Source organism: Mobula hypostoma, chromosome 20, assembly GCF_963921235.1.
Source record: "Mobula hypostoma chromosome 20, sMobHyp1.1, whole genome shotgun sequence".
NCBI lineage: Eukaryota > Metazoa > Chordata > Chondrichthyes > Myliobatiformes > Myliobatidae > Mobula > Mobula hypostoma.
Genome location: NC_086116.1, coordinates 32,606,799 through 32,629,723, shown reverse-complemented (window position 1 = coordinate 32,629,723; position 22,925 = coordinate 32,606,799). Strand labels below are relative to the sequence as shown.

General features: G+C 40.2%; 1 protein-coding gene across 2 annotated transcripts in view; it reads left to right on the top strand.

Annotated features, from left to right (window-relative positions):
• The window catches only part of LOC134359409 (transcriptional regulator QRICH1-like), a 51,069-nt gene extending 30,473 nt beyond the window's left edge, over positions 1-20,596 (top strand). For both annotated transcript variants that reach the window (XM_063072593.1, XM_063072592.1), the window contains exons 3-9: positions 2,510-2,681; positions 4,298-4,452; positions 4,611-4,725; positions 6,729-6,837; positions 10,413-10,564; positions 11,982-12,072; positions 19,383-20,596. In XM_063072593.1, the coding sequence (XP_062928663.1) occupies positions 2,510-2,681; positions 4,298-4,452; positions 4,611-4,725; positions 6,729-6,837; positions 10,413-10,564; positions 11,982-12,072; positions 19,383-19,575 (987 nt within the window). In that variant the 3' untranslated portion in view covers positions 19,576-20,596. The remainder of the gene's footprint in view (positions 1-2,509; positions 2,682-4,297; positions 4,453-4,610; positions 4,726-6,728; positions 6,838-10,412; positions 10,565-11,981; positions 12,073-19,382) is intronic.
• The last annotated feature ends 2,329 nt before the right edge of the window (positions 20,597-22,925 follow it).

The following is a 22,925-nucleotide window of genomic DNA, read 5'->3' as shown; positions in this document are numbered from 1 at the left end:
GAAATAATTTTAATTTCTGAGAGACGTAACAAAGTGCTGAATGTGAATATTTTTTAAAAAACTGAGTTCGATTTGGGAAAATTTAATTGGAACAGCAGCACATCATCCACAGTAGACTTATTAGAAACAGGATATACTTAGATTTTCATTGATATGAACTGTGAACTAGACTTTACGCTGGGAGATTAATTTTCCTGCTAGCACCTTCAGCTCTTCCAGTGCTTTGTTATCTTGGACTGCAGAGAAAGACATTGAGGATCAATTCCTTTGAAATTTACACCAGGATATCATTATTGTTCATTCACTGAATAGCTCAGTTGAGCTTCTATGTTCCATTCATATCTAATGTTTTGAGGTGCTGAAATATACTGCATTGTTTCAGGTTTCAGCAGGTTTTACTGACATAAGGAAAATCCTCTCAAGCCAATTAGTTCGGTGTGATATCCGACAGTTAATCACAGCGTGACGCGTGTTGCCTTCAGAGTTACAGAACCAAATGGTGCTAATATCTATCAAATCAAGCTGGGCCTTTTGCATCAAAGTGCATTACAGCTTGTAAAACAGACATTCTGTAATTACTCTGGGGGTGGAGGAATCAAATAAAAAAAAAACATTTTTATTGTCTTTGGGTTCACAAGCAACCATAGGTGGAAGTTGGTGTAGCTTTCAAGTTCTCTAATAATCATATGGTGAATTCAGATGAGACGTGCTGAATGTGGATAAAATTGAAATTATTTGTTCCCTCACTAATGAGCAGTGTTGAGGCTCACAGCAAAATGGTTACCTGTTGATAGCTGGAAGATAGGTGTGAGGAAAGGGCAAGATTTGCAGTAAGGCTTATTGCAAGGGTTCCCAACCTGGGGTCCATGAGTCCCTTGGTTAATGGTAGTGGTTCATGGCATGAAAAACGATTGGGAAACCCTAGCTTACAGTGTTAAGTAGAAAATTAAAAATAAACGCCTGCTAGAGGTCACAGAATCATGGTATAAGTGGATGAATGTATTAAAAATCAGGACATTTTAGGAAGGTAAGTTTTTATATAATTGATGAATTTGTGCAATTTTATGTATCTGTTATGCAAGAATTTTTGAAGTGCAGACTGTTGTCTAACAACAGTTAAGTGTTGTGATGTGAAATTTAGACTTTTAAAATGGAATTAATATTCTGAATCGAATAGGATGAGAAAGAAATTGAATAGCTTAACAGGAAGCATTTACAAATATAAAGAACCATGGAATTGCCAAGGAATATAAAATTTTCTGCTGCTTTTCTTGGCAGTAAATAATCTTAAAAAGAAATTAGATGGTTACTAGGGAATGGGTTAGGTAAAATCACAAACCATAATTTTAAAATGGCGGACTTAATTACTTGGGGAACAAAAGAACAAGCAGGGAATAAAAGGGTGTCATCAGGGATTGTGGTTATCTTTACGGGGTGAGGGGGAAGAGGAATATGAAGTACAGTAGATTCTGGTTAATTGGGCCACTGGTTAATCAGTGCCACTGCTCATCTGGGACAACTCTCAAAGAACAAAAAAAAATTGATAAAAAGGCTGGGATTTCCTTCCTTTATTTGGGACACTATGCTGTTTAATGAGGACGGGAGACTTGCTGAACTGTTTCTAACTAGTGTCAGTCGCGTGCACTTGTGTGGCCATTAAACAATACACCGTACTTAGAGTGAACAGTTTTTAATCTAGTGTCAGGTGCATATGTTTGTGGTAGGATCCCTTTAGAGATGGATAACATTGTGGAGGATGATGTGTTTATTCTGCATAAATAAACATGCAGGATAGGTACATTGGTAAATGAATTACAATTTAGGTAGATGGTGTGGGTCAGTACATTGGAACAAGGGAAATAGAGTGGCCAACATACTACCTGACAAATAAGAATGTAAACTGTAAAAGGAACTATTTGAGGACTGCAAAATTATCAGAATTTTAAGACATTTTAGTTAATCAGAGCAGTTGGATTTATTTTAACTATTAATGAAATTAAGTAGTATGAAATTTGTGTTCAACCTGTGTTCATACAGAGTTCTTGTCTTCATTACAAACGAATGTGGACATTCTGGACAGGGTGCAAAAATAACTTTGAAAGGATGGCACCAAGCAAAATTAGGTACGGCTATTAGGAAATGACCAGAATAAATTGTTAACGAGAAAGCTAAGAGATTAACCTAAAAGAGGTCTTTAAAATTGTGCAAGGTATTGTTTACTCATTTTAGAGCTTGAATGTTTCCACTATTGAGAAAGAGCAAAGTGAGAAATGTACAGTATGGTCAGCAATAAAATCAGATTTAGGATGTACGTTGTTTACACACAAACTATTAAATTAGGGGAAAGCTGAATTGACACAGGCTGATAAAGTCACATGAGGAATGATGGGTCAGGGTTTGAGTGGACATAATGAAGACGTGTTTGGATTGATCTTTGTAAAGTGGTCTACGCTAAGTGTCTAGTCTCACGGAATTCTATATCACAAATCTGCATTATTTTTTGTTGTAGACTCAAGCGATTCATACCCAGTCGACGGAGCACCCCATTGAAATCCAGCCAGATTTAATGCTGCCTGACTCTCTGAAGCCAGAAGAAGGAGCCAGTGTGTGGCAGAACTGGGCTCAAATTAAGAATGCAGAAATAATGAAAGAGGCTGAAAGCAAACCAGCTTTGCCAGGAAGTAATGGTTTGCTTTGTATCTTAACATTTTGTCTTAAATGATTGTAATAGCTTTATTTTTTGCAGATTAGTCTATGATATTTACGAATTAATTTTTGTCAATTAAAGATGTTGGATTTGGTGTTAGCATAAATTAGGTTGTAAAGCCACTTTGTGAATGAACACAGAACTAAATAGGATTGAAATAATCAAATTTAAAATAAGTAGGTAAATTTGGCCTGTAAGGATTTTAGTGAACCACTTTGTTTCTGTTTGTTTTAAAAGTCCAGCAGTAATTGAAAATGCTCAATCCTTTGTAGAATTTAGCTTTATGTACTAAATGTTTTAAGGGAGCATTCCTGAAGTGAATGATAGATCTCGATATATTGTCCATCCTCGCGTGCTATGGGTTTGCACTTGGCTAACTGGCATAAGTGGTCAAATCTATGAAAGCTGGTGAAACAATACTGTTTCTATAAATGTTGTGAAGATTTTAAATGTTTTGGCAGCATGGTAGCACAACGCTTTACAGTACAGGTGACCCAGGTTCAGTTCCTGCAGCTGCCTGACTGCGTGGACTTCCTCTAGGTGCTGCAGTTTCCTCCCACATTCCAAAGATGTAACTGTTAGTAGGTTAATTGGTCATTGTAAACTGTCCTGTGATTAGGCTCGGATTAAATCGGGGGATTGCTGAATGGTGTGGCTCGTAGGGCCTATTCCGTGCTGTATCTCAAATAAACACCAACTCTGACCCAAGTTGAATGACAGCGGTTCAGCATAAAAGTTCATTACAAGAGAGCTGTTTTAATTATGAGTAAAGATGATTTCGTTGATAACTATGTTGCTTGATGAATCTGGAATCAAAACACATTGATCTGATGCATTATGTGAATTATTTTACTTGCATTTGAGACTTTCTGGGTGGAAGGGAAGCGTTAATTTTCTTTGCACCACCGGATTTTGTGACTTCTAGCCAGCACCACTGGCATTGTCAGTACTTATGTTAAGCTATGCTTTAAAATTGTAAGAACTAAATTAAAATGATATAATTTAAAATAGCATCAGCAAGTTCTAAAGAAACTCGTGAGCTTGCCATTCTGTGCACTATTTATTTTGCAACTCATAATCGTCTGGCTTTCACTGTACTGTCAAATAACAAATTTCACTTAAGAATCTGATTTCTAATAAAACATTTTCAACCAAGAATCTTTGAACCAAGAATCATTTGGTAGAACTTTAATATTAGTTTTATATATGCTATCAGTGAACATATTAAATACTCAACTTGTATGGATTACCTGTGTGTGAGAGGGGGATTAGATTCCTAGAAAACCATTCATGTTGCAAATTTCCAAAATTTTCATACTTTGAAGGTACTTCAATGTGCATGCATCAGGAAATGCGAGGTGAAAAAATATTTATTTACTTTTTCCATGACAGTTCTGAGGGAATGAATTGATTCTGAATGTCAAATTTCTGTATAGTGATTTGTGAATTCTGTAAGGATGGATCTCTGCAGCCCAAGTGGCTAAATGCAGAGATCACCTGGATACAAAAACTGACCCAACTGCAGATGAGTGAAAGCAATGCTGATTTTTGTTTTAGTTTTAATGGGATTTCTTTCCATTTGCATCTTAGGACGCCAACCAATGAAATTTAGAGAAGATGCTCTTTGTGCAACATTAGTTGAACTCAATTATGGACTCTGTTTAATGACCAAAGAAGCAAGAGATCCAGATGGTGCTCCTTATGAGGCAGATCTGCTGTATTATTTCTTTCTTTGTATTCAGAAGGTAGTCTTTGCATGTTTCCCCTTTTCTTTGGTTAGGTGGGGAAGTAGTGGTTGTATAACCTGCACGTAATGGACTGTAACTGAGTGAATGGGATTTGATTTTTATTTGAGCAAGAACTGCTTGATTCTGTGTGTAAAAGTCAATTATTTATTTTACAGCATATGTTTGAAAATGGAAGAATAGATAATATTTTTGCAGATATCTATTATTCTAAATTTACTGAAAAGTTACATGAAGTCCTTAAAGAATGGCATCCTAAAATAAGTTTGCTTGGTAAGTTGTAAATTTCTCTTAATTATACAGTTTACATTGAGATTTATGGGATCATCGGCATTTTTAGCTGTTTAAGAATGTCAGTTTTAAACTCCGTCATCATCATATGTGCAGTGTCATATGATGTAGGTAGGTGCTTATGGTTTTTGACCATGACTGTCCTTGGCAAATTTTACTACAGAAGTCGTTCGCCATTGCCGCCTTCTGGGCAGTGTGGTTACAAGACAGGTGACCTCAGCCATTATAATTACTCTTCAGAGATTGTTTGCCTGGCGTCAGTGGTTGCATAACCAGGACTTGTGATGTGCATCAGTTGCTCCAGTTTTAAACTAAGAATCTGATTTTAGATGCCTTCGATTTGCTGTGCTGGATTTGGCATTTTTGTAATTATACTGATGAGAAATCACTAAATTTTAGATATACCTGATCCTTGGGAACCAGTTAATTTTATTTGCCCAACTAAACACATGAGGCTGTCCTCTCTCTTGGGACTATTTGAACAATTACTCAACCTCCATTTCGACCATCATTTGAATTCGTCTTTGTGCTCTGGTCTGAATGGTATTCAATAATTAACCTTGTTTCTCATTTGTAATCTCTTGAGCATTAGCCAATGTCCCATTGATTTTAATAAGTCATGTGGTTCTGGTATTTTCAAACCACCCTTTCCTAGAAGCCAATTACTTATGATTAAGACTGCAGAAAAAGTTGCTCCCACAAGCCACTCACAACTGCATTTCAAAATTCCTGACTCTAATAATAGGATTGACCAAAGTGAACATGAATTTAGGACCAGAAAATCATGTTAGATTTAAGACTGTACCTGGATGTCGTGTATTTGGGTTTTTGAAAGGCATTCTAAAAGGTCTTGCATAGGGGTTGATAAATAAGGCTGGCCACTGGATTTGGGAATAATACATAGAAATAGATTGGAAGTCAGTCATTGGCGTTTAATGGCAGTTGTGCTGAATGGGCCCAGGTTTTTGCAGTCTGTTAGTGATTTGCCTGAAGAGACCACAAGATGGGTTTCAAAATTTGTACTGATGCAAAACAAGGTGGGTGGCGGGGTGGAAGAGGTGTAAGGCATTTCTTCCCTCCGCTAGCCTGCAGGTCATGTTTGGGCAAGGTGTAGCCCCTGCTTAACCCCCTCAGGGTCACGTGAAGCCACGGGAGCAGGTGGTGGATGGTTGTATGAACAGCTGGTGCGCATCACAAGTCCTGGTTATGCAACCACTGATGCCAGGTAGACAATTGCTGAATAATATTGATAATGGCTGGGGCAACCCATCTGTTAATGACCCTGTTCAGAAGAAGCCAATGGCAAACTACTTGTGTAGAAAAATTTGCCAAGAACAATCATGGTTGTGGAAAGACCATGATCGCCCACATCATACAACACAACACATAACAAACAAACAAGACAAGGTTAGATTGAGTTCAGAGGATGTAGGGTGTTCAAGGAGACTTGAAAAAACTGACTACATGGGTGAGAATATGGAAAATGGAATATTTGATTATCCACTTTGCATTTAACAATGAAGTGCATTAAATGATAACTGGGCGACGTTGATGTCCAAAATGTCCTTCATGAGCTTGTAAACATGTCACTGAACAACAATGTGCAGGTACAGCAAGTGATTGTAACGTGGAAAATGCTTAAAACATAATTGGTCTTTATTTCTTTAGTTTTTTTTGCTTTATCAATAACTACTCTGAAGGTAGCTTATCATGATGTATTTGTTGTTTGGTATGTTATTGGTTAAGGGCATGTTTTTAAAGATCGTCTTGAATTCTTATAGATTTATTTTTAAAGATCCTGTAAATCTTGTCCTATATTGAGATTGTTCCTTGCACATACAATTAGTATATTAATTTTGATAAGTTTTATTGTATTATCGAAAGGTTATATTTTTCCAAGGGTTATCTTTTTGTAGGGAGCTTTTTAAAGAAGCTTTGTCTTTTAATCACAGTGGTATTTTAAAAATATGTATTTATTTTGACAGGTTACGTTATTCCTAGTCGTATTACTGAGGAGATGCTATGGGATTGTAAGCAATTGGGAGCACATTCTCCAGCTACTCTTTTGTACACGTTGATGTATTTCAATACCAAGTATGATTTACTGTTACATTATTTGAAAACAGATTTGAGAAGTAATTGTGTTGTGTATTTGAAAGACTTACCAACTGTAGAAATGTTTTGGTCATTACTAATTGTCTTGCTCTTTTGGGTGTAACAATCTTGTAGAGCTATGGCTTGTTCACAGTCATCGTTAGGAAAGGCCAGGTGATGCAAATTTCAAAGCTTTACAAATACCCTGTCTCCTCAAACCTTGTCCCAACAATCAGCAGCCATGGGCTCCTTTAAGCAGCTGCCTAGCACTCTGAAAATTAAAATAAATGATACTCACAAAGCAGGAGAAGGCTATAAGAAGATAGCAAAGTGTTTTCAGGTAGCCATTTCCTCAGTTTGTAATGTAATTATGAAATGGCAGTTGACAGGAACGGTTGAGGTCAAGTTGAGGTCTGGAAGACCAAGAAAACTTTTGGAGAGAACTGCTTATAGGATTGCTAGAAAGGCAAATCAAAAACCCCCGTTTGACTGCAAAAGACCTTCAGGAAGATTTAGCAGGCTCTGGAGTGGTGGTGCACTGTTCTACTGTGCAGCGACACCTGCACAAATATGACCTTCATGGAAGAGTCATCTGAAGAAAACCTTTCCTGTGTCCTCACCACAAAATTTAGCGTCAGAAGTTTGCAAAGGAACATTTGAACAAGCCTGATGCATTTTGGAAACAAGTCCTGCAGACTGATGACGTTAAGATAGAACTTTTTGGCCGGAATGAGCAAAGGTAGGTTTGGAGAAAAAAGGGTGCAGAATGTCATGAAAAGAACACCTCTCCAATTGTTAAGCACGGGGGTGGATCGATCATGCTTTGGGCTTGTGTTGCAGCCAGTGGCACAGGGAACATTTCACTGGTAGAGGGAAGAATGAATTCAATTAAATACTAGCAAATTCTGGAAGCAAACATCAGACCGTCTGTAAAAAAAAAAAAGCTGAAGCTGGAAAGGGCTTCTACAACGGGATAATGATCCTAAACACACCTCAAATTCCACAATGGACTACCTCAAGAGGCGCAAGCTGAAGGTTTTGCCATGGATGGCCCTCACAGTGTCCCGACCTAAACATCATTGAAAATCTGTGGATAGACCTCAAAACAGCAGTGCATGCAAGACAGCCCAAGAATCTCACAGAACTAGAAGCTTTTTGCAAGATAGAATGGGCGAAAATCCCCCAAACAAGAATTGAAAGACTCTTAGCTGGCTACAGAAAGCATTTAGAAGCTGTGATACTTGCCATAGGGGGTGTTAGTAAGTACTGATTATGCAGGGTGCCCAAACTTTTGCTTCGGGCCCTTTTGTTATTTTGAAACTAAAGGATGGAAATAAAAAAAGTAATCTTAAAATATTAAAGAAACGTGTCATCTTTAACTTTATGGCTTTTGGAAATCAGGTCATCTTTGACTAGCTTAGCTATTCAGTAACAGAAATTTTGACTGGGGTGCCCAAACTTTTGCATGCCACTGTATACACTTAGCCCTGTATATCCAAGCATGTAATCTTCAAAGGAGCAAGATTTTTCTTCAGTGAGTTCTGCATTTAAACAGTGAAGAAGGTACAGGAGCCTCAGGACCCACACCACCAGGTTCAGGAACAGTTACTACCCCTCAACCATTAAGCCTTTGAACAAAAAGGGATAACTTCACTCAATTTCACTAACCCTAATACTGAACTATTCCCACAACCTATGGATGCACTTTCAAGGACTCTTCATCTCATGTCTGTGTCGTACCGTGGCCGATGTGAGGAGAACCTTGTGCAGGGTCAACCCATGGAAGGCTGCTGGACCAGACAATATTCCTGGCAGAGTGCTTAGAGGATGTGCAGACCAGCTAGCAGAGATTCTCACTGACATCTTCAACATCTTCCTGAGCAGCACCGTTGTTCCTACGTGCTTCAAGGCCGCCACCATCGTCCCTGTGCCGAAGAAGTCTTCAGTGTCCTGCCTCAATGACTACTGTCCCATTGCACTCACATCCATCATCACGAAGTGTTTCGAGAGGCTCGTGATGAGGCACATCAAGACCCTGCTGCCCCTCTCACTGGATCCCCTGCAGTTCGCGTACCGTCCTAACCATTCAACAGACGATGCCATTGCCATCACCCTCCACCTGGACAAAAAAAAAACACGTACGTTTGAATGCTGTTCATAGACTTCAGTTCAGCATTCAACACAATCATTCCTCAGAAACTGATTGGAAAGCTGAGCCTACTGGGCCTGAACACTTCCCTCTGCAACTGGATCCTAGACTTCCTGACTGGGAGACCTCAGTCAGTCTGGATTGGAAGCAGCATCTCCAACACCATCACACTGAGCACGGGGGCCCCCCAGGGCTGTGTGCTCAGTCCACTGCTGTTCACTCTGCTGACCCACGACTGTGCTGCAACACACAGCTCGAACCACATCATCAAGTTCGCCGATGACACGACTGTGGTGGGTCTCGTCAGCAAGAACGATGAGTCAGCATACAGACAGGAGGTGCAGCAGCTAATGGACTGGTGCAGAGCCAACAACTTGTCTTTGAATGTGAACAAAACAAAACAGATGGTTGTTGACTTCAGGAGGACACGGAGTGACCACTCTCCGCTGAACATCGACTCCTCCGTAGAGATCGTTAAGAGCACCAGATTTCTTGGTGTTCACCTGGTGGAGAATCTCACCTGGTCCCTCAGCACCAGGTCCATAGCAAAGAAAGCCCAGCAGCGTCTCTACTTTCTGCGAAGGCTGAGGGAAGTCCATCCCCCACCCCCCGATCCTCACCACATTCTACAGAGGGTATTGAGAGCATCCTGAGCAGCTGCGTCACTGCCTGGCTCAGAAACTGCACCATCTCGGATCGCAAGACCCTGCAGTGGATAGTGAGGTCAGCTGAGAAGATCATCGGGGTCTCTCCTCCCGCCATTACAGACATTTTCACCACATACTGCATCCGTAAAGCAACCAGCATTATGAAGGACCCCACACACCCCTCATACAAACTCTTCTCCCTCCTGCCATCTGGCAAAAGGCACTGAAGCATTCGGGCTCTCATGACCAGACTATGTAACAGTTTCTTCCCCCAAGCCATCACACTCCTCAATACCCAGAGCCTGGACTGACACCAACCTATTGCCCTCTACTGTGCCTATTGTCTTGTTTATTATTTATTGTAATGCCTGCACTGTTTTGTGCACTTTATGCAGTCCTGGGTAGGTCTGTAGTCTAGTATAGTTTTGTTGTTTTACGTAGTTCAGTGTAGTTTTTGTATTGTTTCATGTAGCACCATGGTCCTGAAAAAATTGTCTCGTTATTACTGTGTACTGTACCAGCAGTTATGGTCGAAATGACAGTAAAAAGTGACTTGACAATATTTGTTCCTTTTTTTTATTATTATTATTATTATTATTTCTTTTTGTATTTGCAGTTTGTTGTCTTTTGCACATTTGTTGAATGCTCGGTCTTTCATCTATTCTGTTATTGTTATCTTTCTATTATAGATTTGAGTATGCTTGCAAGAAAATGAATCAGGATTGTTATGGTGACGTGTACTTTGATAATTTACTTAGAACTTTGAACTGTTTTGACAGGTATTTTATGCTGAAAACAGTTGAACAACACTCCAAATTAGCTTTCTCAAAAGTATTGAAGCAGATGAAGAAGAATCCTGGCAATTCAAAGGATAAGTGCTCTAGTATACGATACCTGCGATTATATGGACAGCTTCAAGCTGGACAGAAAGGTAGTGTACATTTAAAAAAGCGTGAATTATTTCGAAGTAGTAAGGACAGTGAAGGACAGTGTAGCAAATAAATCATGTGGATGTATAATATTCAAATAAGTTACTTGCAGCCACAAAATTACAATAATACTAATGTTCCACTGCAAATGTTTCTACTGTTGAAAATAACTCGGAAGATGCGTAGCTTGGGTGGTTGATGGTCTCCAACCTTGGCAATTCATTTGCAAAAGTTTCATTGCCATACAAGAAGACATGATCAGTGCGCTGTTAATTGGTGTCTCCTCCGAATGCCTGGCCTTTAAATACTTATCAGTCAGTTGATTAGTCGTCATTATGGAAACTCTATTGTGGACATATGGCAGGGGTCTTGCCGATGATTGGTTTTGTGGCGAGTTCTGTGCGTTGTTTGGAATTTTGGCTGCATTGGCTTATAAGTGGAAATGAGGTCTACATGTCTGCAGACATAAGCCAAATTGTTGCCACGGAACCGATCAGTGACGAGGCTCCCAATTGAGTTTCCACAATTTATTTATTTATTTATTGAGATACAGCATGGAGTAGGCAAAGCAACCCACCACCTCAACCATAGCCTAATCATGGGACAATTTACAATGACCGATTAATCTACCAGTCGGTACGTGTTTGGACTGTGGAAGGAAACCCACGAGGTCATGGGGAGAACAAACAGATTAATTGTTGGCAGCGTTGGAAATGGAACCCCTGATGCCTGCACTGTAAAGCATTGCGCTAACCACTGTGCTACCATGCGTAATGATGACCAAACAACTGACTGATAAGTATATGAAGTCCAAGCATTCAGAGGATGCACCACAAGTGAACAGCACACTAATGGTGTCTTCTTGTATGGTGAAACATTTGCAAATAGATGGTTTCTTCTGTGATGCGTCTTTATTGACTTTCCTTTGTTAGATTAAATATTTGAAGCAATGTAGAAAAGATTCAATGCCCCTCTTTTCACAACAATTCAAAACCTCTACTGTTAATTACTTGCTACAGATATGTAAGTGTTCATGAGTTGATTTACATTTAGTCACTTGCAAATAGATATTAAATGTTCCTGTTACTTCAGATTTATTATATGGTGACTCAGTTTTGAGTACTCGGTGCATGATTGGAAGAATTCAGTGGATTAAACATTCGTCTTCATGAATGAAGCTCTTCAGCTGCAGTATTTACTGATGTAACTTTATCCTGTTAGGAGATTGATTTCACCTGCCATCCTTGGATGTGAAAGCTTTTTGCCATGTGCAGAATAGATTATTTCAAGTCTTGCTGTTAAAACTCTTCCAAAGAAGTTACGTTAGTACATCAATTGCAATTCTCTTGTGCACAGGGCTTGAGAGTTTTTTTAATTGAATCTGTCATTAAAAGACTTAAGAATTTATTTTTCTTTCAGTTACAGAAGATATGTATGTTGAGCAACTTGAAAATTCTGAGAATCCCTTGAGGTGCCCCATTAAACTCTATGACTTCTACCTCTTTAAATGGTGAGGCACATCAACTTTTGATTCCATTTCCAGCAGTTGTGATTTTCTTTTTAAGTTGCACTCTTAACTATTGTTGAAACGTCAGATAACCTTAAATTTATTTTTATTTGTATAATTGTACAAGCAAGTCTAACTGGCCATAAATTATATCATTTGCTTTCCCTATAACATTACTAAAATATAAGCAAAGAGACTTCAGCTATTTTACGATCCTGTTTTTCTCCATGCTGAATGTATATAACGAGAAAGGGAGTTTGTGGAATGCCTCAGATGGATTCTTGGAGCAGCTTGTATTAGAGCCTACCAGGGAGAAGGCAATTCTGGATTTAGTGTTGTGTAATGAGCCAGATTTGATAAGGGAATTCAAGGTAAAGGAGCCATTAGGAGGTAGTGACTATAATATGATAAGTTTTAATCTACAATTTGAGAGGGAGAAGGGAAGATCAGAAGTATCAGTATTACAGTTGAACAAAGGGGACTATGGACCCATGAGGGAAGAGCTGGCCAAAGTTGACTGGAAGGATACCCTAGCAGGGATGACAGTGGAACAACAATGGCAGGTATTTCTGGGAATAATACGGAAGGTACAGGATCAGTTTATTCCAAAGAAGAAGAAAGATTCTAAGGGGAGTAAGGGGCGACCGTGGATGACAAGGGAAGTCAAGGACAGTATAAAAATAAGAGAGGAAGTATAACATAGCAAGGATGAGCGAGAAGCCAGAGGATTGGGAGACTTTTAAGGAGCAACAGAAGATAACTAAAAAGGCAATATGGGGGGAAAAGATGACGTACAAAGGTAAGCTAGCCAAGAATATAAAGGAGGATAGTAAAAGCTGCTTTAGGTATGTGAAGAGGAAAAAATTAGTTAAGACCAAAGTTGGGCCCTTGAAGACAGAAAAGGGTGAAATTATTATGGGGAACAAGGAAATGGCAGACGAGCTGAACAGGTACTTTGGATCTGTCTTCATTGGGGAAGACACAAAGAATCTCCCAAATGTAGTAGTGGCCAGAGGACCTAGGGTAACAGAAGAGCTGAAGGAAATTCGTATCAGGCACAAAATGGTGTTGGGTAAACTGATGGAACTGAAGGCTGATAAATCCCCAGGGCCTGATAGTCTGCATCCCAGGGTGCTTAAGGAGGTGGCTCTAGAAATCGTGGGCACATTGGTAATCATTTTCCAATGTTCTATAGATTCAGGATCAGTTCCTGTGGATTGGAGGTAGCTAATGTTATCCCACTTTTTAAGAAAGCAGGGAGAGAGAAAACAGGCAATTATAGACCAGTTAGTCTGACATCAGTGGTGGGGAAGATGCTGGAATCAATTATAAAAGATGAAATAGCGGCATATTTGGATAGCAGTAGCAGGATAGGTCAGAGTCAGCATGGATTTACGAAGGGGAAATCATGCTTGACTAATCTGGAATTTTTTGAGAATGTGACTATGAAAATGGACATGGGAAAGCCAGTGGATGTAGTGTACCTGGATTTTCAGAAAGCCTTTGATAAGGCCCCACATAGGAGGTTAGTGGGCAAATTAGAGCAAATGGTATTGGGTGTAGGGTACTGACATGGATAGAAAATTGGTTGGCAGACAGGAAACAGAGTGGGGATTAATGGGTCCTTTTCAGAATGGCAGGCAGTGACTAGTGGGATACTGCAAGGCTCGGTGCTGGGACTGCAGCTATTTACAATATAATGATTTAGATGAAGGGATTAAAAGTAACATTAGCAAATTTGCAGATGACACAAAGCTGGGTGGCAGTGTGAAATGTGAGGAGGATTTTATGAGAATGCAAGGTGACTTGGACAGGTTGGGTGAGTGGGCAGATGCAGTTTATTGTGGATAAATGTGAGGTTATCCACTTTGGTGGCAAGAACAGGAAGGCAGATTACTATCTGAATGGTGTCAAGTTAGGAAAAGGGGCAGTACAACAAGATCCCCTTGGATCCTGTGCCTCCTTACTTTCTCAATAAGCCTTGCATGGGGTACCTTGTGAAGTGCCTTGCTGAAATCCATATACACTACATCTACTGCTCTACCATCATCAGTGTGCTTAGTCACATCCTCAAAAAGTTCAGTCAGGCTCGTAAGGCACAACCTGCCTATCACAAAGCCATGCTGACTATTCCTATCATATTATGCCTCTCCAAATGTTCATAAATCCTGCCTTTTAGGATCTTCTCCATCAACTTACCAACCACTGAAGAAAGACTCACTGGTCTATTAATTTCCCTTTCTTGAATAAGGGAACAACATCCGCAACCCTCCAATCCTCTGGAACCTCTCCTGTCCCCATTGATGATGCAAAGATCATCGCCAGAGGCTCAGCAATCTCCTCCCTTGCCTCCCACAGTAGCCAGGGGTACCTCTCGTCTAGTCCTGGCGACTTATCCAACTTGATGCTTTCCAAAAGCTCCAGCACATCCTCTTTCTTAATATCTACATGTTCAAGCTTTTTAGTCTACTGTAAGTCATCCCTACAATCACCAAGATCCTTTTTTGTAGTGAATACTGAAGCAAAGTATTCATTAAGTACCTCAGCTATCTCCTCCGGTTCCATACACACTTTTCCACTGTCACACTTGATTGGTCCTATTCTCTCACATCTTATCCTCTTGCTCTTCACATACTTGTAGAATGCCTTGGGGTTTTCCTTAATTCTGTCTGCAAAGGCCTTCTCATGGCCCCTTCTGGCTCTCCTAATTTCTTTCCTAAGCGCCTTCCTGCTAGCCTTATAGTCTTCTATTTCCCTGCATCAGTTTTTTTGTTTTTTTTTGAACCTTTCATAAGCTCTTTTCTTCTTGACTAGATTTACAACAGCCTTTGTACACTATGGTTCCTGTACCCTGGCATCCTTTCCGTCTCATTGGAACGTACCTATGCTGAACTCCATGCAAATATCCCCTGAACATTTGCCACTTTTCTGCCTGATAGCCTCATAGTTCCCTTACTCCAATTAAACACTTTCCTAACTTGTCTGTTCCGATCCCTCTCCAATGCTATGGTAAAGGAGATAGAATTATGATCACTATCTCCAAAATGCTCTCTCACTGAGAGATCTGACACCTGACCGGGTTCATTTCCCAATACCAGATCAAGTACAGTCTCTCCTCTTGTAGGCTTATCTACATATTGCGTCAAGAAACATTCTTCAACACACCTAACAAACTCCACCCCATCTAAACCCCTCACTCTAGGGACATGCCAGTTGACATTAGGGAAATTAAAATCTCCCACCACAACAACCCTATTATTATTACACCTTTCCAGAATCTGTCTCCCTATCTGCTCCTCGATGTCCCTGTTACTGTTGGGTGGTCTATAAAAAATACACCCAGTAGAGTTATTGATCCCTTCCTGTCCCTAACATCCACCCACAGAGACTCTGTAGACAATCCTTCCATGTCTTCCTCCTTTTCTGCAGCTGACACTATCTCTGAACAGTGCCATGCCCCTACCTCTTTTGCCTCCCTCCCTGTCCTTTCTGAACATCTAAAGCCTGACACTTTAAGTAACCACCCAGGCCCTGAGGCATCCAAGTCTCTGTAATGGCCACAACATCATAGCTCCAAGTACTGATCCACGCTCTAAGCTCATCCGCTTTGTTCATAATACTCCTTGCATTAAAATAGACACATCTCAAACCATCGGTCTGAGCGTGTCCCTTCTCTATCACCTGACTATCCTTCCTCTCACACCGTCTCCAAGCTTTCTCTATTTGTGAGCCAATCACCTCTTCCTCAGTCTCTTCAGTTTGATTCCCACTCGCCAGCAATCCTAGTTTAAGTTCTCACCAATATCCTTGGCAAACCTCCCCGACAGGATATTGGTCCCCTGGGATTCAAGTGCAACCCGTTCTTTTTGTACAGGTCATTCCTGCCCCAAAAGAGTCCCAATGATACAGAAATCTGAATCCCTGTCCCTTGCTCCAATCCCTCAGCCACGCATTCATTCTCCACCTCACTCTATTCCTATACTCAACTGTCACGTGGCACAGGCAGTAATCCCGAGATGACTAGCTTAGAGCGTGGATCAGCTTCTCAACTTGCTTCCTAACTCCCTATAGTCTGCTTTCAGGACCTCTTCCCTTTTTCTGCCTATGACATTGGTACCAATATGTACCATGACCTCTGGCTGTTCTCCTTCCCACTTCAGGATATCATGGACACGATCAGAAACATCCTGGACCCTGGCACCTCGGAGGCAAACTACCATCAGTGCTGCTTTCCTGCGTCCACTGAATCGCTTATCTGACCCATATAATGCAATGAAACTATGTTTTTGAATCTTTTGGTTGGTTTGTATGTAAGGTGGCTTTCCTTTTCTTGCATTTACTGCTGATGCCTTGCAGCTCTAGTGACCTGAATTTGATGAGGTGCTGCTGTCTTGTTAGAGCTTGCACACTCTACTGCAATAGGATTTGGATCAGAAAGGATAAAGGAAAAACAATATATTTCCAAGTCAGGATGGTGTGTAACTTAATGGAGAACTTGCAGAAGAATGTTGCCATAGACCTGCTGCCCGTTCTCAGTGACAGGAATTGCAGGTTTGGGAGCTGCTGCCACAGGATACCCAAGGCTGGTAAATATGCATGAGGTGCATACTGTAGTGAGAATGGTGGGAAGAATTAACATAGGGTGAGGTGACAGTCAAGTAGGCTACTCGTCTTGCATTGCGTCAAGCCAAGTTTTCTTGGAACTGGAAAAGTATTTAGTTGGGGGAGGGTGAATTACAATGCTTAATAGGCAAGAACTGGGAGCGTAAAGTGGAAACAGATGTACTCCGGGAAATGCAAAACAAATGTGGAGATTGTTTAGTGAACACTTGCATGAATTATAGGATAGGATTGGCCCATTGAGGCAGGGAAAGTATGGTAAGGTGAAGGAACTAGGGTTGACGAGATTTGGAACATCTAGTCAAGGAGGAGAATGAAGATTGCTTAAAGGTTCAGGAAGCAAGGATCATACAGGGCTCAAGTGAGTTGTGTGGTAGTCAGAACTAGCTTAAGAAGGGGCTTAGGAGAGCTAGAAGGGGACGTGAGAAGCAACACACATCAAAGTTGCTGGTGAACGCAGCAGGCCAGGCAGCATCTGTAGGAAGAGGTGCAGTCGACGTTTCAGGCCGAGACCCTTCGTCAGGACGTGAGAAGGCCTTGGTTAGTGAGTGTAGAACCTATCAAAGATAGAAGAAGTGTGCCTGGAGTTGGAGGAGGTTGGGGAAGACCTTATCAATACTTGGCTTCAGTATTTACCAATGAGAAGGACCCTGATGAATGCGAGGACAGCATTGAGGAGGCTAATATGCTTGAATATGTAGATGTTAAAAAACAGTAAATGCTGGAATGTTCAGAAAACTAATATATTAGAGTAAATACATCCCTGGGGCCAAACTGGATTTACCCCAGGTTACTACAGGAAGTGAGGGAAGAGATTGCTGTGCCTCTGCTGATCTTTGCATTCTCACTGGCCACAGGTGTAGTGCCAGAAGATTGGATGTTAATACTTTGTTCAAGAAAGGTAATAGAAATAATGCCTTGGAATTATAGATCAGCTAGTCTCATGTTAGTGGTGGGCAAACTATCAGATTCTTCCTTTTCCAGCCCTTGGCCTATTCCACCCACCTGGCTTCACCTATCACCTTCTAGCTTTCCTCTTTCCATCGTTTTATTCTGGCATCTTCCCCCTTCCTTCTCAGTCCTGAAGAAGGGTTTTGGCCTGAAATGTTGACTCTCCATAGATGCTGCCTGACTTGCTGAGTTCCTTCAGCATTTTATGGGTGTTGCTTTTGAGGAGGATTCTTTGAGGCAGGATTTGGAGAGGCATGGCCTGATCGGGGATAGTCAGCAGGTCATGACTCATGAACTTGAATGAATTTTTCAAGGAAATGACAAAACAGATGGATTTCAGCAAGGTGTTTTTGTAAGTCTCTCCATTGCAGACTTCATGAATAAGTCGGGAGGCATGGGATCTGGGGAAACTTGGCTGCGTGAATTCAGAATTGGCTTGCCCGTAGAAGGCAGAGAGTAGTAGTAGACGGAGTGTATACTGCCTGGAGGTCAGTGACCAGTGGTGTGCTGCGGGGTTCTGTTTGTGATATTTATAAATGATGATCTGGAAATGGAAGGGTGGGTTAGTAGTTTTGCAGATGACATGAAGTTTGGTGCTGTTGTGGATAGTGTAGAACAGGAGTATTCAGCCTTTTATGCCATGGACCAATACCATTAAGCACAGAGTCTGTGGACCCCAGGTTGGGAATCCCTGCTGTAGAAGGTTAAGCGGGACATTGACAGGATGCAGAGCTGCGCTGAGAAATGGCATTCAACCTGGAAAAGTGTGAAATAATGCACTTTAGAAGGATGAACTTGAAGGCAGAGTTCAGGGTTAATGGTAGGATTATTAGCAATGTGGAGGACCAATGGAGTCTTGGCATCCACGAACAGATTCCCTCAAAGTTGATGGGGTGTTTAAGAAGATGTACGATCTTTTTCCTCTGCCTCCCCCTGTCCAATCTAATAAAGACGAGTTCAAGGACTGCAAGGTAATGTAGTTCTGGTTAGACCACACTTTGTCTGGTCACTTCATTACAGGAAGGATGTGGAAGCTTTAGTGAGGGATGTTTTGCAGGGCATAATTTTAAGGTGATTGGAGGAAAGTAGAGAGATGTCAGTGGTATGTTTTTTGCAGAGTGGTGGGTGTATGGAACACACTGCTGGGGGTGCTAGTTGAGGCAGATACACTAGGGAGACTCGTGGACACATGGATGAAAGGAAATTGGAGGGCTATGGGAAGGGAAACATTAGATTGAACTTGGAGCGGATTAAAAGGTCAGCACAATATTGTAGAGCAAAGGGCCAGTACTCTGCTGTTGTAAGTACACACTGAGCTGATAAACAGGAACTAAGTATTGCACAATCATCAGTGATGAAGTAGCTTAAGATGATGGGCTTAATGCACAGTCCTGAGGAATTCAAAAACAATATCCTGAGGCTTGAGGTAATCGATTTTCTAAAATCACAACTATTTTTCATTGTTCAAGACATCTCAGACTATTGGTATGTTTTCTTCTTAATGCCCATTGACTTTAATGAGGGCTTCCGCATGCCACAATAAAATACTGCCTTGACATTATGGGCAGTTTTCTCTTGCCTCCTTTCTGAAATTGAGCTTTATGGGCCATTTCATTGCATTTGTCTGGCATTCTCCTTTTATGAACTTGCCATTAAGCATCCAAGTGATTAAAAATACTTCAAAGTGAATTGAGTTAGAAATAACCTATGTAATTAACAGGTAATTATCCCTCTTACTGCAGCCCACAGAGTGCAAAAGGACGTAACGATGCCTTCTACTTGAACGCTGAGCCAGTGGTTGCACCAAATAGTCCCATTTGGTATTCAACACAACCTGTCAGTAATGAAGCCATGGAACAAATGTTGACCAGAATCCTTATGATAAGGGAAGTCCAAGAAGCTTGTGCAAATACCCATCTTCCTCCATTCCAGTAAAAGAATTCCCCAAGCTGCATGGTAGGGGAAAGAAACTGCTTGCCTGTAGCAAATCATAGGAATTTTATTTTATGGAAGAGAAGCATCCTGCCTTTTCCAGTGCTCTCAGAAGATGTTCATGCACGATGTGCTTGAGAACTTGTATATACTGAAAATTGATGTCATAATTTGTAAACCCAGTAAAATTCTGGGTGATTTATGTTGCAGTTCTAAAAGCCTGACCAGTTCTATTGTTTCCTTAAACTATACTGAAATATGTAATGGTCTAACTGAACAAACTGTAAATAAGAGGAAAGTTTAAAAACTATTTCTTCCAGTTGGTGGTAGTAAAGTTTGCTAATTCATCTTTAAATTCTTTAACAAGCTTTGAAATTAAATTATGTGCATTCCAATTTGTGGTGACACAGGTAATTGTGGTCATTGTATAACTTAATTCCTTGTTTGGATCCAGACTCCAATTCTGTTCTACCTGTATTACAGATGCTTCCATGAACAGTCGTCTTTTTAGCAGACTGATATGTTCTTTAACATATATGTTTTTGTAATGTACCTGGTGTACTTCTGTGCCTAATGTGGAAAATCCACTACAAATTTTGAAAGAAACTTTATAAAATATAAATACTGCATTTGCATGAACAGAATTAAACTAGGTTTAAAAAATGTTGGCTTTAGGTTTTAAACCATATCAACTTTACCTCACAAACCTGTGACATTATGGCTTGGTATCAGATGGGCACAGGAAAATTTCTTACAGACTACAGTATATTGTACTAGAAAGGTTTTGAGTAGTTAGGTTTGGTGGTTTTTACTTTTATGGGGCAATTATTTTCCCACTTTATTTTGAATCACCGATTAAAATAAAATCAACAATGTTATACTCATGTAGTGCATACCAAGGATGTCACGTTACCTTTGTAATTTTTTTATATAAATCGTTCACTAATTTCATTGGTTTAGGTAGAAACAATAAATTTTGCCTATGAAAATAAAACAGCCATTTGTTTTGAGTATGGAGTTTTCTTCTGACATCTACAATGAGAACTTCTTGAAAAGTAGTTAAACTCTGCATCTATTAACAGGATTAAGAAGGGACTTGTAGGTGAGTAAAGTCCATTATCAATGACTTAGAAACATTGAAGGAGTTGTGCGTGTGTATAGTTAATTGTCATGATTTTGTAAAATTATGAAGTGTCAGTATTTTCCCTCCGGGTTTTCTGCATTATGATACTCTTGCTACAAGAGAATCTTAACAGTGTGATTGCATTCACTTTGAGAGGACTAAAATACAAAAAAATTCTTTTGCAAAAGTACAGCTAAATTGTAGCTTTGGTTCTGTTGTGAAAACCATATTGTACCATTGGTACCAGAGCAAAATCTTTCAATATTTACCTCAATATTATTCAGAGTACTGTTAACTGTACAATTAAATTATTATTGTCATGCACATGAAAAAAATTATTTATATAGATTTGCAGAAGTATCAGCATACTTGATCATTCTTCAGTGTATCACCAACAAGGCTGTAGCTTTAAAGTTTCTTTAGAATGCATACTTGATACTTGCTCATTTCAGTTATACTTGTCTCTAGCTTTTTCATCTATACTTTTTATTCATGCCTTGTGCTTTTAGTACATCTAGTGTTTTCCCAAGATCCATCATTGGCTGCCTTCTCATTCAAGTGCAGACCTTAACACTATTGTGTAAACAGTATCAATGATATGTTTATGGTACCCAACTTTAGTTCTCATCTACAATTTGAGAAGAGAAAAGACCCACTGGTTTAACAAGCCACTACTTAAAAAGGGAGATAGTAGAAAATTAATGGCCATGTGTAATATAGAAAAAATTAGTTAAGGCCTTGTAGCAAGACTACAAACAAAATCAAGATACCCGTTAACATGGATTTTGTTAAAAGAAAAAAAAATGTTTGACCACATTGAGTTAAGAATGTAACTTGCAAACATGTACACTCAAGTTTAGACCATAAGACACAGGAGCTGAGTAGGCCTTCTCAGCCCATCAAGTCTGTTCCACCATTCCATCATGGCTGATTTATTATCCCCCTCAACCCCATTCTCCTACCTTCGCCCTGTAAACTTCGACACCCTGACTAATCAAGAACATCTCTACCTCTGCTTTAAATATACACAAGACTTGGTCTCTGCAGCAGTTTGTGACAATGGATTTCACAGATGCACCAGCCTCTGGCTAAAGAAATTGCTGGTATATGGAAGGTGTGCCCTCTGAATCCCCCACTATAGGAAACTGTTGCCTCATCTTTAGGATGCATCTTTCCTGCACCTTCTGAATTTCCCCCAGAAGCAGCAGCCATTGCTGCTCTGTCATCATTCCTGCTAGTGTCCCCTTCCAAATCAACTGGCAGGCTCCCTTCATACCTCTAATTCCCCTTACTCCACTGTAATACTGATACATCCACTTTTAGCTTCTGAAACTGGAAAGGATCAACCACCATTTACTCTTAAAGCCATATTGTAGACATTCTATAAAGTCCCTCTTGTAATCCAGCACCAGCCTGATTTTCCCAACATACCTGCTAATTGAAATCCCCAGGATTACTTTTACATGCTATTTCTACCTCCCATTGTAATTTGTAGCCTACATCTAGCTACTGTTCAGAGACCTGTAAATTACTCCCATCAGTCTTTTTATCCTTGCAGTTTAACTCTACCCACAAGAATTATACACCATCCAATCCTATGTTACATTTAAGATTTGATTTCATTTTTTTTTACCAATAGAGCCACCTCACCTCCCCTTTCGATACCATGTTGAGTTTCCAACATCATTCCTGCCAATCTCTAACTTGTCTTTCCTCACAGTCTCACTACCCACTGCAACTAGTTTTTACCAACTGTTTCCTCAGTCCTATCACTTTGTCTCAGCCTCTTGAAGGGGGCATGATGATCAGCTGGAAGTTGTGGTACATATTGGTTTTAATGACATAAGTTAGACAACATAGAAGTTTGAGGGAAGATGAGAGAGGTATACAAAATTGAGGGGTATAGACAAGGTAAATGCAAGAAGGCTTTTTCCACTAGAGCTTGGATGAAACTATAACTAGAAGTCATGGATATAGGTGAAATTCTTAAGGGAAACATAAAGGGAGACTTCACTCAGTGGTGAGTGTGGAATGAATTGCTAGCGCAAGTGTTGGATGCAATTTTAATTTCAATCTTTAAGTATGAATGGTAGGGCTATGGTCTGGGTGCTGGTCAATGGGACTAGGCAGTTTAAATGGTTTGGCATAGACTGGACGGGTTGAAGGCCTGTTTCTGTGCTGCTGTTTTCTATGACTCGGAACACCCACATACTGTTTATTGCAGATGACT